Raw genomic sequence first — 18,180 nt, forward strand, 5'->3', positions numbered from 1 at the left:
GTTTAGCCTTCTGGAGTAGAGATCCTTATGTATCCGTCTTTTTAGGTTTCAAAGAGAATATCTACACGTTATTTTGTTGCTACAAGGTGAAAAACCTGTAGCTTCTGTTCAAGTGTTTTTGTTTTTTTTTTTAAGATGTAAATAATTGTGGAATGCCATCTGTTTTCCCACAGGTCATGAAACAGCATGAGAAATCCAGTAAATCATTCAAGGTCCTTTGTACTGTTTTTTTCACAATTACAATCTGTTTTTTTCTACCTGAAAACTACGTTGAACTACACGAGAAAGGGACAATGTCACATGTCCGTTTAAAAATTATACAACTCAGTTTCAACCAAAAATATGCACTGAGTGCCTGTTATGTGCCAGATATTTTCACGGCATTTCATAACAGCAGGTGGTGTTATTATTCCTATTTTGAATTAGGATCTTAAGCCCCAGTGAGGTTAAGCTATTTGTTCAAGGTTACATGGTAGAGGAGCCAGGGTTTGAGATCTCCAGCCTACTGTTCTTTCAACTCTTTCCCTCAGCTTGCTTTTGCACTACATAGAATCCTACAAAATATTTTTTTTCCTTAAAAAAATTTTTTTTAATTGAAGTGTAATGGACATAGAGTGTTCTACTGTATTATATTAGTTTCATGTATAACTCCATGAAATCTTGATCCTAATTTCTGTTTGCTCCCACAGTGGGTAAGGTTGGGGAAGTAGCACCATGCAGGGGCTAAAATGAGAGCAGAGAGGCTGCTTTCCAGTGGCCCCCCGTTAGCTCCCCCAAATGCTCATCAAGTTTTTTCACCTCTTTGGGGGAGTAAAAAAAAAAACAGGAGTCTCCCTCACAGGAGTGAGGACGGTGCGGCTTTGAGGGGAGTGGTGAAGGACCCTCTCTCTCTGCCTCAAGTTCCCACTTTTGTTCAAGACATCAGGTTCAACTAGAGAGCATGTGCCTCGTCTTTCAGCCCAGAGCTCTTCTGAGCCCAGGCTGTGCATTCACTGCTTCCTAGACATCTGTCTGTGCAAGCAATGTGTCAAACTCGACCAGGTCCACCACGGGGCCCTGGGTTCACCGGCATCACCCAGCTCCCACCCATGTTGTCCCACAGCACCTGCTGGCTCCTGTCAATACCCTCCACCCCATCCTGACTGTGCCTCTCCTCATCCCCGTGCCCCACAGGCAAGCGAGCCATGCGTCCTGTTGGTTCTTCTGGAATACATCTTGAACACATTCACGTCTCTCTCTCCAGCGCCACTACGCTTCCAAGCCAGCCTCGCCTCTCACCTGCAATTGCCTCCTCACCCTCCTGTTCCTGGTATCCTCGAATCCAGTTTCTCTAAAGCAGCAAGACTACCCTACTTCTCTCGCTTCAAATTCCCCGGTGGCTCCCCACGGCACAGAGTCTAACACCTCGCCGTGGCCCACGAGCCCTGCGTGATGCGGCCCAGGTTGTTTGGGGTCCAAGGGTAGGATTCGTGGGATCTGTGATTTGGGGATGGGGATTTTCACAACCTCTAATTGAAGTCTAGCATCTCATTGAGTTATGGCGAAAATCTTACTGGTATGAGCAGTACCTGTGGCTTTGTGATCAATGAAAATCACAGATATTTCACATCCCGTTACATTGTGGCAGACATCGTGACATATTGCTACCTCAGAGTTGGTTATCAGATCTGCCACAAATTGTGTTAAAGAAGCACTTAGATTTTACATCACAACTTTGGTGTTTTCAATACTTTGATAGCTGTATTAGAGTGTAATGGGTTATCGTTGCCTTCCAAATGGGCCATCCATGCATTCCATGATTCTGAAGGGATCCACAGGCTTCAACAGAGCACCAGTGGGTCCGTGAGGCAAAAGTTTAGGCACCTGGAGTCTGGCTCCTTTGACCTCTCAAGCCATGCGCCTTCTTGGTGTTTCTTCCTGATTTGGGAAATGCTGAGCTGGTTCCTGCCTGAGGGCCTCTGTGGGGGTTGGTCCTTCTCCCTGGTACACTTTTTCCCACGTCTGGCTCCTTTTTGGGTCACTTCTCTGCTCCAAGGTCACCTCTTCCGAGAAGAACCACCACACCTTCTCTCACCAAGTTATTCTTTATGACAACTTGGTTCTTCCTTTGTAAGTTTTATCACTATGAGAAATAACCTTTTCATTTATTGACTTATTTATCCCATGTCTGTCTCCGTAGCAGGTAAGCTCTATTAAGATACAACATTAAGAACATTCTGGCCTGTTCGCAGTTATATTCCCATTTCCTAAAATACTTAATCTGTGCTTGATAAATAGGAGCCAAGGAAGAATATGAATCCTTCTGACCAGAGGATCACTTGGAGCAGAAACAGGATGAGTTTAACTGAGATACATACATACATACATAAGACCACTCGCCCTGACTCTGCTGGTCAAATACGGTACAGCAATTTCTGCCACAGACACATGCTCACCAGTGGTGCTGGCATTCACAGCTGTGATTTGGCTGAAGCGTACGTTCAAGGGCACCCTGGAGATTTGTGATGGTCCCTGGAGGATTTAGGCCAGTAAGCCAATTAATGGGCTATAATGCTCCATAAATACCATATTTGTGTCGGAGACATTATAATTTGGCGGTGGCATTATTTAAACAAATGCGACGCACACCCACACCAACGGTTTGAAGTTTTCCAAAGAGAAGATTGGCACAGCAGGACTAGATGGCAAAATAATTTTATACATTATCACAACTTCAGATATAAGCAAAATGGGAATCATTTTGCTCTAATTATTTTAGATCATCACCGTGCAGACAGGATCACAGCCAAATGGAGATTGCTTATCCAAAATATGGAAGGATGCTGCAGAATTATGTGGCATATGTGATCAGTGGAAAGCCAGAGACGTAAGAAGAGGAGATGAAGAAGGGAGGCTAGAGGGCAAGGAAACAGAAATTTCCAGAAGAAATTGATAATTGGCATGCATCGTGCCAAAAATAGAAATGATTTGCTCTGGGAGGTAATGGCATCATACCATGTAGTCTGTTATCAACAGGATGCCACCAGCAGCCCCAGGTCCCTGAGCCCTGCTTCATTTGGCTCTTATGGGGCCCCCGGCTGGCACCTGACACCCCCTCTGCTGGCCTGCTGTTGGACCCCAGGTTTCTGAAGCTTTGAATAATTATTTCCAGCAGAAGGCCAGGATCACGGGGCAAAAAGTGCCAGGACAGTGTACCAAGTAAGAGCCCCAACTGGAACCCTGGACCAAAGAGGAGATTCTGATGAATAATAGGAATAAGGATAATAAATCTCTGTTTTGGTCACTGGGGATGTTTAAAGGAATATATAGAGAGAGAAATCAAATTCACAGCCAGGTCCTCAAAATGGGATATTTAAAAAATCGGTGTCCCTCAGAGGTAGAGTAACGATATGAGTGTGAGCACCCCCCTCCCACCCCTCCCTCCTCCTCGAGCGGAGTGTGGGGGAAGGGTTGCAGTGAAACATGGAGCACGTGCAGGATGGAGGACAGAAGAGGCAGTCTCACCAGGGCCACCTACTGCCAAAAAGGATCCCAAATAGACAAGATGGCCCAGCTGACCTTGCTGACATGAGGTACCTCCTAGCAATGACTGGATCTGGAATCTCTCAAGGCTCCACTTCAGGCAGTGGCCTAAGTCCCTGTGCTGCAGTATTTGCTGATACCTTTTTATTTTTAAATCTCCCTGTCCTCAAATTTCAGTGGTAGCCCCCTAGCCCGTAAGCCATTTGGATGGTGCTACCCACTCCATGGGCTCACTGTCGAAGCTGTTCATGATTTTCAAGATTTCGGACGTGTCCTTCCCAAGCCTCCTCACATCTAGATTAGAGAGTCTCCGTCTTTCTGTCCAGGCCAACTCAACCACCTGTCTTTATTGCTCCCCTGGACTTTTGGGACACCCTTCATTGGGTACAGGGCCCTGAGTATCAGAATGCTAGGCAGAACTATGCCGTGGTGGTATTTGATGGCATTGCTTCTCTTGATTAGGGTCACTGTTTAGGGACCATTTTGCTACAAGGCTCACAGAGCTGTCTTCAGGGAAGACATTCTTAAGGGGCAGTTCAAATGACATGGGTCACGACATCAAGGACTGGCATTTATAACAGGGCAAGCAGGAGTCCGGCTGGATGAACACAGGTGCTGTCTGTGGGAAAGCTCCAGTCCAGCTGGGAGACATACGGACATTTTTAGCTTGAGTGATCTGGAGACATGTGCCCCGAGTAGGTCCCCATGCAGAACCAAGCCAAGCATGGAAGAAGCTGAGTTAATAACTAGCCCAGCGCATAACTAAATCACTAGCTCTCCCTTCAAGACTAGCAAACCATATGCACGACTGTGGCACCCAAAGAATTATAATGCGGCCTCCTCAGGGAAGAGGGAATTTGCCGCGAAGTGTTGAGAAATTTTCCTTACTTCTCATGTGCAAAACATTGTAAGGGGGCAGGAGACACTTTTGGAAAACTTACATGTTCCCTCGCCATTTACATAACTGTCTTTCCAGATCAGGGGTCCTTGACTAAGGTGCAGAGCTTTGGAAAACCTGAGAGCCCTTGGAGACTGTATTTGAACACCAGATGTCTGCGCCTTTCAGGGGAGAGAGTTCAAGCTTTTATCAGCTTCTCAAACAGATCTGAGGGGAATAAACACAGTTCTAGAGTATTTCCTTAAATTGTCTTGAGACACTGCTTGGTTCAGGTCACCTTTCTGAGCTTTGAAAAATTTAAGAATGGGGGCAGAAGTAGGATTTGACTGTGTCCGAGAATCCTTAATTTCTCCTTAGATGCTGGTTTTAAAAAAAAATTAACCTAGGGCACAAAATGTGATATTTAAAAAATTAATTGTATGGCTGCAGGACAGCAGAGCCACGAAAGCAACCAAATTAAATTAATGGGCTTAAAGGAAGAAAAGGACTCACACTGAGCGAAGATGGAAAGCATTCAGACAATATAAAAAAAAAAATCAATGTGCATATGATTTCCATACAATAAAATAGAAAAAAAATGAACGGGGTTTCAGCTCATAAACTGTGATAGGGAAGGGGCAACACTTGAAGAGGAAAAAGAGCCACTGACATCTCTGTACCAGTGTCCTCTTTTCTAAAATGGAGACACAAATAGAATGTCGAGTGTCCAGAACAGGGGCGCAGGGCAAGCACTCAGTCCGTGATAACTAGTAGGAGTTGTATATTAAGGAGGGTATTGGGAAGGGATCAAGAATACATAAAATAATAGCCAGGAAGATTAAGATACGTTTTCTGCAAAATCTGAGACTAGACCTTACAAACGTTACACTAAGTGAAGCAAGCCGATCACAAAGGACCACGTATTGTACGGTTCCATTTATAGGCAAATCCATAAAGATATAAAACAGATTAGTGGTTGCCCAGGGCTGGAGGTAGCAGCAGGGGGAGGACCAGGGAGTGAAGGCTGAAGTAGGAGGTTTCTTTTTTCAGTGATGAAAATGTCCTACAGGAGATGGTGGTGATGATCACACACCTCTGTGAATACGCTAGGTGTCACCAAACCGTACACTTTAAGTGGGGGAACTGTATGATACATGAATTAAATCTCAATAAAGCCGCTTAACAAATCTGAGACTGGAAAAGCCCGTTGGTAAAAACACTTCGAAGTGTCTTGTAGATTCCGCTAAAGAACCCTTCCACCCAGCGTGAATTTTGATTGGTGTTCCTTTTGCCTGGCCACATCTTCATCTAACTGGGTTATTTCTCAGGTATGTATCTGCAGGTATGTCTCCCAAAGAGCTGAAAGTGTGTGTATATTTTGGTGTATGGATGACTTCTGGGTTTCAACATTAGAGTCGGAGACTTTAAGCAGATAGGTCGGTGTTCAGAAAAACATTAGAGCGATTTTATTCCTCCCGTCTCTGATGCCTTTTCTCCCGGAATCTCCCACTTTTCATGCAACGATCGAGCCTTTGGATGTAGGAAAATAGGAGTGGAGGCATTGTTTTCTAGGACGGTGGATATTTTCCCTTCATCTCCCAATTTCTGCTTTTACTAATTCTTCCCAGATAAAAGTCCTTAAATGCCTATAAATCCTATTTTACAATGTTCCTGCTGCAGCCACTTGCCAGCATTTCATATATGCTATATTAGCCATTTTCCCTCCGCACCCCAGAAGATTTTGAACCTCACTGTCTATTCCAACCTCCTGTTTCTAATAGCATTGCTGGAGGCGAAGTAATGGTCAAGTAATGAGTAGAAAATATTTCCTTTTCTTCTTTTAATCTGAACTCAATCTTCACAAGCAGATTTTTATACATTTTCCTAAGTGGTGTACCTAAGAATTAAACCCATTTTTCAGTGAACTAGAAGCTCCAGATGAGTTTTCTCTCTCCCTCACATTATACACATACAATCCTAACTTTCCTCTCGCACGTCCGTTGCGGTGTAAATCTATCCCTCTAACTCTGTAATAATGGATTGCAAAGAAATTTTATCAGATGATATCACAGGGTCCTGTCTGAGAGCATGCAGGCAGGCAGCTGATGAGGGACAGAAAGACACAGTTAGTGAAAGATGAAGGAGGGAGAAGCCAAGGCACCAGAACCGATAGGGTCTTTCTTATCTTCCCCCAAATCTGCTGCACCTGTCACAAAAGGGAAGCAAGGGAAGCAAAGAAATGAGGCAGTTATGCCAGTAATTCAAGAGAAAAGCCAGTGTTTTCCTTCGTGCGCGTTGCAAAACCAGTTTTACCAACTTGAAAGATCTAGAGGACAGTCCTTAAAGAAGTTTACATCACAAATGCGGACAGCCACATTATGAGTGATTAGCCTTCACAGCCGTTCATGAAAGGAGGGGAAAGGCTCTTAACACTATTGCGTTTGTGGGGCTTTCTAATGATATCTCTCCCTGAGGGGAAATCTCGGAAGAAACTGGGGACCAAATGACTCAGTAAAATGAAGACTCAAATGTGGAGAAGGAGTAACTAGATGAGAAGAAACAAAGAAAGGGTGTGTAATGTCCTTGGAAATGAACGACCTCTTCAGCTCCTACCAGGCTGCCGTAACTAAGAGCTTGGGCTACCTCGGACTTGGGGCGGGGGTGGGGGGGGGGAGCGGGAAGGGGCACAGAGAAGCAATGCCAGTCCACTATCCCACTCTCAATCCGACCCAGCTCAAGTCTGTGTGGTTTCTTTCAATACTTTAATTTTTTAGACTATTTATTTGAGAGAGAGAATGCGTGCGCGAGAGAGCGAACATGAGCTGGGGGAGGAGGGGCAAAAGAAGAGGGAGAAGGAGAAGCAGACTCCCCACTGAGCAGGGAGCCCGACACAGGGCTCGATCCTAGGACCTTGGGATCAAGACCAGAGCTGAAGGCAGATGCTGAACAGATGGAGCCACCCAGGCGCCCCAGACAGACTTTATTTTTAAGAGCAATTTTAGGTTCATAGCAAAATTGAGTTCCCATATGCCCCCTACCCGCACAGCTGCAGAGACTCCCCCATTCTCAACATCCCCACCAGAGTGGTGCATTTGTTACAGTCGATGCACCTCTACTGACACGTCATTAGTGGCCAGGGTCCAGAGTTTGTTAGGGTTCGCTCTTAATACTGTAATTTTATGGGCTTGCACAAATGCAAAATGACATGTATCCACCATTGTTCAGAGTAGGTTCACTGCCTTAAAAATCCTGTGCTCTGCCCATTCATTCTCCCACCCCCTTAACTAGCAGCTTTAGGTTTAACAGGCGAATTCAGTGTGAAGAGGAGATCAGGGCTTTAATCATCGGTACATCTAGTCTCTTAGGAAGGCTGGCTATGGGTGGAGAAGCCCTTGGCTCAGTGAGTGCTTGTGTGCGTCCATGTCAACGAACAAGCGAAAAGAAGTACTTCTGGGGCGCCTGGGTGGCTCAGTCGGTTAAGCGTCTGCCTTTGGCTCAGGTCATGATCCTGGGATCGAGTCCCACATCGGGCTCCCTGCTCAGTGGGTAGTCTGCTTCTCCCTCTCCTTCTGCCTGCCTCTCCCCCTGCTTGTGCGTGTTCTCTCTCCCTCCCTCTGTCAAATACATAAATAAAATCTTAACAAAAGAAAAAGAAAAAGAAAAGAAGTACTTTCGAGCCAGGATGGAAGAGGCCAGGTATGGTTGGGAACATCAAGGACTAAGGGGGTCATGGAGACCTGGGTTCTTCTGCCTTCTCCACCTACTAGCCCTGCGGCTGAAAGTACTTGAGATCTCTGAAGAGTGACTTACCATCTCAAAGTCTCAGCTTCTTTACTTACAAAATGGGATAGTATCCGTATGAGGACCGAGGCATGGGAATCAGATGGTTATATGAGCACTACAGGATGCTCATATAAGTTCTCTTTTGCCTAGGAAATGGGTAAACAACTTAAGAAGAAAAACCCTTTGGGATGTGAAATCTTGAGGCTACAAATAGGTGGACGCAAAGTGAAATTAAGCATTTGCCCCTGGATTTGGGGGTCACGTCAAGATCTGTGCCTCTTCTGGAAAACGAAGTTTCTCCTGTAAACAGGCATATAGCGAATCACTCTGCGACTGAACAGCCACTGATTTCCCACTGCCTAAGTGAAGACACTTCTCGGCTTTGCTCGTTCGAATACAACTGTTCATTAGGCAGGGTTTAACTATAATCATGTACTGCTTGCAATATTTCACGCCATTATTTGTTTAATAATGTGTATTCTTTCTCTGGAGTTAAAAGTGCCGGCTATTGACACAAAACTGAAGAGGCAAGGGGAAGGGTGGCGGAAGCCCCCAGTGGGGGGCCGTATGCAGAGTCTGTAACGCTGCATCTGAAATCTGTAATCAATGTCTCCCTTCTTTTCAACCTGAAACGTTGTACCTGCACAGGGCAGTGCCGGTGGCAGGACTTAGGGAAAGACGATTTCCAGCTTTGGTCATTCGATGACACAGCAACGCTCCTCTCTCAGACTCCGCTTTACAAAGCTCTCCTGCCAGTTGCCCAGGGACAGTTTCACCTCCACTATCGCCACCCCTAACTCCCACATAATAGCTTCTAATTGCCTGCCCTTCAAGAAGTGGACCTCTCGGTGGCCATGCTCGCCGTCCTATTTGTTCTTACACTGGGAGTTAGCTAAAAGCGTCCGGAATCTTGCAGGATTATTGGTCTCATTTTGTTTACTGCCTCTTATTCTTGGCCCAGATGGGCTTAAGGAAAACCCGGCTCAGTTTTCTCCTGTATGAGAGAACATCTGTGGGTGAATTAGTGAAGACTACAGCCGTTTTCTGTCTGTCTCCACAAAGACATTGTTCCTTGGAAAGGTCTGTCGCTCACAAGATGCTAAGGTTTGTTAATTCTAGGTGGTGGAGATGCACCTGTTTGAGACATTATTCTTCATCCTCCTTTGCATTTTTAATTTATTTTATTGTTTTTGAGAGAGAGCAAGCGCGGGGGGAGCGAGGAGCTGAGGGACAGCGGACAAGCAGACTACGTTGAGCACAGAGCCCGATGCGGGGGCTCGATCCCACGACCCTGAGATCATGACCTGAGCCGAAATCAAGAGTCGGACACTTAACTGGCTAAGCCACCAGGCGCCCCCTCCTTTGTATTTTTTAAAATACAGAATGAAATTTTAAAAGTTGGGTGAAGCAACTCTTGGCGTTTTGCGTCTTTGCATCCTCAGCGAGCCAGCGGAAGGGAGCCCTGCTAGACTGCCAAAGGTCCTCTTCCGAACATGGATTCTAATTTGTATTGCAACCCAAGTTCAGTACAATTTAAAATAATAGAATCTGGTCATGTAATTCTTTCTATGCACGGAACTGGATTTTCCCTCCAAATTAATCCTGTACCAGCAGTGGATGGGCTGAAAGCACAGGCAACAAGCAGTGAGCTCCCTTCCATCTGGCACGGCCATGGGAACACTTCGGTTGGCTTGCTTTTTTAATGAAGCGATTTTTAATGAAGCAAGCTGTGAATTTAATAGACACCTTAAAACACCTTCTTTGTAACTAAGCTTTAAGTAACGGAGCGACTGCCAAATTAGCCACCAGAACCAAGATGAAAATTCAAGACAGAACAACTACGGGTGGAGGACACAAGGTTACCGTAAAATAAATATAAATGGATAGGGGCGCCTGGGTGGCTCAGTCGGTTAAGCGTCTGCCTTCAGCTCAGGTCATGATCCCAGGGTCCTGGGATCGAGTCCCGCATCGGGCTCCCTGCTCAGCGAGGAGTCTGCTTCTCCTCTGCCCCCCCCCCCCCCCCCCCCCCCCCCCCGCTCATGCTCTCTCTTTCTCTCTCTCTAATAAAAATGGATAAAATCTTTAAAAATTAAAAAAAAAATTTTAAAAAGTGTTGAAGCAAAAAGCACACCTGTGTGCATGAGTGAGCAAGCCAGTTTGTGAGCTCTGCTTTACTTGGCTGGTGAGGAGCTAACGCATAAAGAGAAGTGACTTGTCCAAGCTCTCACTGCAGGCCATGGGCGGCCAGTCCAGTGTGGGATATACTACAGTTACAAGCCAGTGGCCAGAGTTGGCATGTTAAGACCTGCTTGGCAAAGTCACCAGCAAGGATTTCACTCAGCTGGAGGCTGTGCTATCCACAACTTAGACATGCAAGCTTCCTCAACACACTCCCCTCTCTTTGTCTTTCATGCTGCAAGTCCTTCCTCCGCTTTGTGAGGCTGTAGCCTCGCCTGGAGCAGGTCAGAGGGCTGCCTCCGGTTGGGAGGGACCAGGGAGCCTGGGGGCAGAGCGAGAGGAACCTGTGCTCACCGGCCCTGAGCTCAGGTGGTGGCAGTCAGCCTGGGTGTGAGAGGGAGAAGTGGGAGCTCCTGGTGGTTTCAGCCAAAGCCCTCCCACCCTACTCTACAGACGCCAGGGGGTGACCTTTTCCATTTCGTCCCTCCGGAACAGGACCCGGAATAGGAGGGAGAAGCCGAGAGCAGCGCATGAGACTTTCTTACTTCTTTCTCGCCGAGGGAGTCTGGCCTCACGGAACCATGGTAAACCTGTGTCTTCATCTAACGAATGTTCAATATGAGCTTTTCTACCCAGAACTACGGTGCCCTGTTTGTATAGTGCCTGGATTCCTCCTAAAAGCTTGGCAGAGGCTAGCTGGGCCCGAATCTTTCTGATTCGGCCCCATCTGCGCTACTCCCAACCACACTTTTCTAACTTGGGCCAGAGGTTTCCTGCGGGGTCCTGGAGTGTGTGTTTTCTCCTCACTGCTTGGTGTGCCCACAGGGCTGCAATCCCCTGCCCTCTGCCAAACCTGACGGAGGACAGGCGAGTGAGTGGGGGCCGGGCTTGGTCAGAATCTCCTTTGTGCTGTGTGGCTCAAAGCTGGGTCACTGGTGTGTCTCCTGGAAGACCTCGTCTAGCCGTGTCTGGCTTGAACCGTAAGGCCATGGTGTCAGCTTCTTAGATTTACAGCCACAGGCACAAAGTACGATATACAGTTTGCAGCTGGGGGGAGGGAGGTTGTCCATTCATGCACTGACTTAATGAGCAGGTGCTTCTGGATTGCCTATCCCATGCTGGGATCATGGTCCCGCTCCCTTCCTTACTAGGCTGCGCTCATGAGTTGGCGTGAAGTGGGGAACTTGCCTGCCTGCCTTCGAGGAATGGAATACGTGGTATGCACGCCTGGGAAGCTCCTTGAATCCCTTTATATCAATACCCTGATGCTACAGGGGTTTGCTGAGAGGAATTTGCCTGCTCCGAAACCAAAAAACCATGTTTTTACTTAAATGGATATATTAAAAATCAGAGCCAAACCAAACCCACTATAATAAGAGCCAAGCAATGTCGCTACCTAAGCCTGATACATAGTTATTAAGAGGGTTTGAGGGAAGTCTTAAATCTATTAAATAGCAAATGCCAAGGTACAAAGTGGTTTCCCCACAGCAGTTCAGCTCGGCTTCCTGCTGTGTAGCTGGAGATTACACTGAATCTAGGGCACACTTTAGAAACATTTTCCTCTAGAGACTTAAAATATATATATATATATATATATATATATATATATATATAATAAATAAAAAGTTTAGGGAAAAAAAACCCTTAATCCTCCTCTCTCTCGCTTTACATCCCATTATTCTGAGTAACTGATATGTGTGAAAACATTCTCAGTTTCAGTTTAGCTAAACCTCTGAGTCACAGGGAACAGCTTTTAAATTGTTCCTACCATTCTTATCAATCAGCTGGGTCTGTGTAAAGGAACTAGGAATGTGGAAACCTAATCACTCCCTCTGTGAAAAATCACCATGTCTCCCCGATCAGAGGAAGAGCAGATCTTAGGAAGATCTCCCCCCAGTTTTGCACCATTTCCTGGCTATTTCATTTTAATCAGGACGGTGCTGAGCTGATCTATTACTTCATAAGTCTCCCGGGCCAGGGTGGGTGTTACTGATACATGTCTTAGGAAAGCCCAGTGCCAGATACTCCCATCAGTGGAAACTCATGTTGCAAGCACGATGTTTGCACATAATAAGATGCGTTTCCTTGGCAAACTGCTCCATCAGATATGCAATCACCGCGGGAAGAGGGAGTCAAGGCACACATTTTGGGGAACGCATCATGCTACTTTTATTGGTTTTCTGTATTTTTCCCTTTGTTATAAAAGAATGGTATCAGAGTTCAATTTACAGAGAGAGATGAGGAAAACTGAAAATGAGCAGGAAGGAGCCCATAAAACCACCCAGGCTGGTCATTCGGCGAATCCTTTTATGGTTAGTGGATGTCTATTTACTGCGTTCTACCAGGTCATTATTCTTGGGGATAATTTATCTGACAAATTGCTACTGGGTAAATTTTCCATCATCAATGAAAAAGACATCGGCTTCAGAGGAGAGAAGTGCTGTCCGTGGAGGTGTGAGATGTATGTGTGTTGTATCCGCTCTTCCTTTTTGCTACATATGGTGTGAATACTTCTCTGTCAAGCTTTGCCTGACTGACACAGACCTTAAGAGATTTACATAAGCTGGACTAGAGGAAATTCACCCACATCTGAATAAACCGATGATCACAAAGTAGCTCTCTTGGGTTGAAACTAGCCCTTGTTACACTGGCTTACTTAGCAGCAAAAAAAAAAAAAAAAAATTTAGGATATAAAATTGCCAATTAATTTACCAGAGGACACTAAATGATTTAGTCTCCCCATGGAGGCAGGTAGGTTCGTAGATAGGCACACACAAAATCATATTATCGAGGTATAAATCACATATCGAGAATGTCCTCATTTTAAGTGTGGAACGTATTTTTTGCAAGTATTTACAGACACTAAGGATATCATGGAGAGCCCCTAGCTCACTCTCCCCCTGTTGCAGCTCTGAGAACCTGAGCTATGTCTCACAGATGGACACTGGTTAAGTGAGGACGTGGTGTCCATGTTGGAGGTGCTAATACAAACTGGTCCACTGATTGGGCCATTATGAGTAGAAACTTGTAGACAGAAACTCTGGGTTTCTGATCTATGAAAAATGAACACCCAGCTGCTGGCCGCAGAGAGTGCAAGAAAGGAAGGAATGGGGCAGTGTCTTCCCAACGGTGGTGATCAGGAGGATTAGGGCTATGTTGGATGAAGGACTGGGGGAGTTTCCTGAACAGAGGGAATTTGAGGTGTGGCAGTGATTCTGACCAATGTTAACACCTGGGTTAATGACAAATAACATTTATAAATGACTTTTTCAACCACTTCCTCTGGCAAACAAGAAGCTATTATTGTCATATTGATTTTGAAATTCAAAGTTATAGAATTTTAATGAGAAGGCAGATCTAACTGGTAGATACAGTAATGACTAAAGCAACTGAAAGAGTACAAATGAGAAATAAAGTAACAATACTCCCAATGCTTAACCCAAATAGGCGGGTTTTGCTGATTTTCCAAAAAAGATGCTTGGTTATCTCGAGATAAAAATATGAAGCAAAGCTCAGTGTGAATAAACCTGCCTTTTGGTAAGAGTAGAAAAGTCAATTAGTAATGTCATTTGTTGAAAAATCTGCCTGCACCTGGTTCTCATTTGTCCTCCAGCTGAGAAACCAAAGACAACTTCTTTTTATTGCTTGTGGTCAAACAGCAAGTTCATTTCGCCATGGGATGATCAAACGGCCAGCCTCCCCCGGCTTGAGAAGGTTTGCCTTTCACTTTCAACTTGTTCAATCATCATTAACTCTGAAAAATGTCACATTCCATTTGTGCAATGAAAATTTCACCACCGGTGACCGTTTGGGCGAAGTTTTTGTAGGCGAGGCCCTAAATCTTACAGAGCACCTCACACATTCTCAAGGTCATTTGCCTCGATTCCTTGTGTAACGTTGGCTGCCTAAGATCCCAGAGTCTGTGGCCAAGCATAGGCAACTTTGAAGAACCTCTGTGTGTGGGTGCATGTTTTCCTCTCCGCGATGGAAGGGGTTCACTGGATGATTCGACACAGGCACGTTAGTTGGACAAAACCGACATGTGCATGTGAGCACACACACGTGCATGTGAGCACACACATGTGCGTGCGCACGCACACACACACACACACACACACACACACACTGGGATTTTTACCAAGCAAAAATAAGAGTCTTCTTTACTGGGGAGATACCAGTGAAGACCACTGGATTGTAGCCCTTTTAAAGCAGAGTTGTGTTTTTGTTTTTTTGTTTTGTTTTGTTTTTACTCCGGGAAGCTAGCTTCCCTGGAGAAGGTGCAATATCAACTTGGGGAGGTTCCAGAAATTTCTGGAGAGGAGAAATAGGCTTCTTTTTCACTTTCGCCTTTGGGCTTGAGAAATATTCGCCTCCCTTGTTTATTGTTTAATTATACTCACCCCGCCCCCGGCCCCCACCTCTGCAGAGAAGTTCTGAAATGTAAATCCCAGGGAATGTGGCGTGGGGCCAGATTAAAATAGGAATTTCTGATAGTGGATGTCAAGCAGCAAGACTGCTAAATTAAGAGGTCACTCGATCCAGAGTCTTAAAGCAGAAGGTGTACTGAGGCAAGTCAAATAAATCTCGTGCCATTTGGCAAGTATGTCATAGCTAAAATAGGCCCCAGTTTACAGGTCCTGATTAAATTTTCAAGGTCAAACAGGAGAGCAGGTATATGCAGAGCTCTCCAGAGCCGTAAGTGCCAAAGTGCTAACGTCCTGTTTTAAAGTCTCCAAGAAGGGCGTCTTGATTTCTAGCTTTAGTTTAATGCCAAAGCTCTGCTGGGTCAGCTGCTGAAGGAAGGGGGAGGTTATCAGTGGGTCTGGATTAGAGGCCCATAATCTTGGTCTCGGTCTCTTTCAAAGGTTATCTCTGGCTCATAATATATTAGAATATTTATTGTTGCTAACATCCAATTTTTAATTGACTAGTAGAAATTGAGGGTAGGAGAGAGGGCAAAATAGTCCAATGATATTTTCCGCTGCTTCTAGCTAATACAGGACTAGACCTTTGGTCTAAAGGAGAAATGTGTGGCTCCTAAAATATGAAAGAGTGTCCTGCCATTTTAATGGCTGGGTTGAAATGCCTGCCTTTTAAAGAAAAGAGATTCCAGTGCTAGGTTATTAGCTGAAAAAAGCTTGTGTATAATTTCCTAAGAGAGATTTTTTTTTTTTTTTAATTCAAACACTTGGATATGTACTTGGTAGTCTAAGTGCTTTAGAAATCTTACCTCATTTAAGCTTCATAGTAATTTCAAGAGGTAAAATTACTTACCTAAGGTCATGGAACTTACTCAGACCCCAGAAGAGTAAGTTAGCATCCATTATCCCGTGCACCTCTATTTTTTCACAGAGACCTCTCAGGCTACGCAACCCAAATGCCCACTTACCTGTTGCTTCAAATTGGGCAGATGGTGTGCAAAGAGAGAGTGTTGGATCTCTTTGTTCCATTTGGTAGGGATGGAAAAAGGGGAAGCAGCTCTGTCAACTTCCCCACTCTCCTGTCTCCTCGTGGAGATCACCTTTCTACTGCTGGCTTCAGAGCGAGCATGTGAACTGTTTCTGTGTCTCTCACACACACACACGCACACTCATGCACCCACACACACTCACGCACACTCACTCACACTCATGCACACTGCTATTGCTGTGCTTCACTGAGCTGCACCAGGTTTGTGATCCGGGCATAAAAGCAGACATCATTTGCTCATTAGAGCTAAGTTTTCAGGACGTGCCCCAGTGACTGACCTCCACTAACGGCCTGGGTTTGCGCTCGACTGCAAACCTGAAGTGGCAGAGTTCACAGTAGCTGGTGTTTGAGGACGACAGCCAGTGCTCCAGGCAGCTCCGATGAATTGTCCCCAAGGTCCCCGTGCATTCGCAGGGGGAGAGCAAGTCCTCTTGGCTGCTGCCCTCATGGCAGATCCTGCACATCGGCCGGTCATTGAAGGGGCTGCAAGAGAAGGAGGGGCATCTGCTGGTCACCAGGCCCGAAACCGTCGCCACGAGGATGGTCCTCTGGCTCTGTGTCCTTCAGACCTTCCTCAGGCAGACACCTGCTTTAACACCCTGGATGGACACTCTGTGTACACGGTCGTGGAGGCCGGGGCGGGCCGGGGTCCTCAGACACCTCCTTTTGACAATATACAGAAGGAGGGGGGTGGCCCAGGGCTGAAAGTGGGTGAAAGTGAGCAGCATGTTATTGTTGTCTTGGACGTGGATGTTGTTCAGGCAAACTACCAATCAAGAAATAAGAACAATTCCTCACCATTAAAAACAGAAATTGTTTTGAAATGACATCACCTGCAGTTTCTAGACAAATTGTGCCTTTTGAATCAAACCAGGACACTTTCAAATACTCAGAGGTTCTTTTCATTTCTCCTTTCATTAGGGTAGGACAGTGAGGGGAGGCAAGTTAACTGGCAGCCAAGTCTTGAGCCATAACACAGAAGTGTTGTCTAAGCCAGAGTACCGAGCTGAGGGACAGGTGATCCTTTGAGCTTCCCGAGGACACTAAGGATAGTACACCGAATGCAAGTAATGACTATGTCCTAGGGAGGCGGCCTCAGTCCAGAGCTCTGCCATTAATCTGGAAAGAAAAGCCAGCCCTGCACTTTCCATGAGGCACACGGCGTAGTAGTTGATGAGGCAGGCTCTGAACCCCAGGTCTGCTGCCTCCCATTTGGCTAACTTGGTTCAAGTAACGTCATCACTCTGTACTTTAGTTTTGTCCTCTCTAAAACAGGGGCAAAGGATGGTGCCTTCCTCAAAGGTGACATAAGGATGAGAAAAGATGGTCCAAATCCGAAGCTTACAATAAGGACCAGCATGTAGTAAATGTGTCGTTAATGGTGACTATTTTCACTTACAGGAAAACTCAGGTCAGGGAAAGTCACAATGATGTAGCGCTCATCAGGGAAGTTAGTGGACAATGAAGGGCTCAAACTAAGATGGCCTCAGCTCCCCGTGCATACTGTGTCTCGGGAAAGGACCACTCCTTTCTGATCGACATTATTGTGTATCGCTTCTCATATTGTCCTTTATTGGGCACTCAGTTTTAAACTATGTTATCACTGTATGTGCCCACCTGGGGACAGCCCCTCTACCTGGCATGGAAGCACTGCTGTTTCCCAAGGGCCTTTCTGGGATGATCCTGGGAAAGAGTGAAGGCTAAAGGGGGATTAAAAGAGGAAAAGACTTCCTTCCTACTTGCCCAGAAGGGGGACCCACTCAGGGCTGGGAGAAGAAAGTTGAAGGAGTTGACTTTTTTTCTCTGACTATTCCTGGCTCCTTCATTCCCACTGAGCCAAATGCATGTGAAAGTCGAAAATCATCTGGTTTACATGACCACGTAAACATGTGAAAACACCTGATGCATGTGCGTGTGAGCACGTGCACACGCACACACACGCCCTGGCTCACAGGTCTAAGTCATCTTAGCTCTGTAGCCTGTTCTTCCTGATTAAACAAGGTGTGTGAAGGCTGCCAGGGTGACGGGTGCACACACAGTGACCTGTCTCAGTTCACAGATGAGCAATGATGCTCATCGCCGTGTCATATTCTGAGTCCTAACCAGTTGTTAGAAGCTTTTCGAGAGGTGGGAGAATACATATTGACTTTTTTCTACGTGACCCCTTAGCGAGAGCTGCACTGATCGGCAGCAGAAGATGCGTGGGCAGCGTTCGCAAGATGCATGAGGGTGTGAGTCCATGTCTGGTGGCCACCAGGTCCAGGCTGGGGTGACAGAAAATGTGGTGGTGCTGCCAACAGTCCTGCTGCAGGTGCGTGTGGGCCTGGATCTCTCCCGTAGGGTTTGGTTGA

The 18,180-nt window shown here is 46.0% G+C and overlaps 1 protein-coding gene across 4 annotated transcripts in view; it reads right to left on the bottom strand.

The window, feature by feature from the left end:
* Positions 1 to 18,180, bottom strand: part of MARCHF3 (membrane associated ring-CH-type finger 3) — a 131,771-nt gene that overhangs the window by 15,341 nt on the left and 98,250 nt on the right. For all 4 annotated transcript variants that reach the window (XM_021702222.1, XM_021702221.1, XM_021702223.1 and 1 more), the window contains exon 3: positions 16,108 to 16,312. In XM_021702222.1, the coding sequence (XP_021557897.1) occupies positions 16,108 to 16,312 (205 nt within the window). The remainder of the gene's footprint in view (positions 1 to 16,107; positions 16,313 to 18,180) is intronic.

Source organism: Neomonachus schauinslandi, chromosome 7 (assembly GCF_002201575.2).
Source record: "Neomonachus schauinslandi chromosome 7, ASM220157v2, whole genome shotgun sequence".
NCBI lineage: Eukaryota > Metazoa > Chordata > Mammalia > Carnivora > Phocidae > Neomonachus > Neomonachus schauinslandi.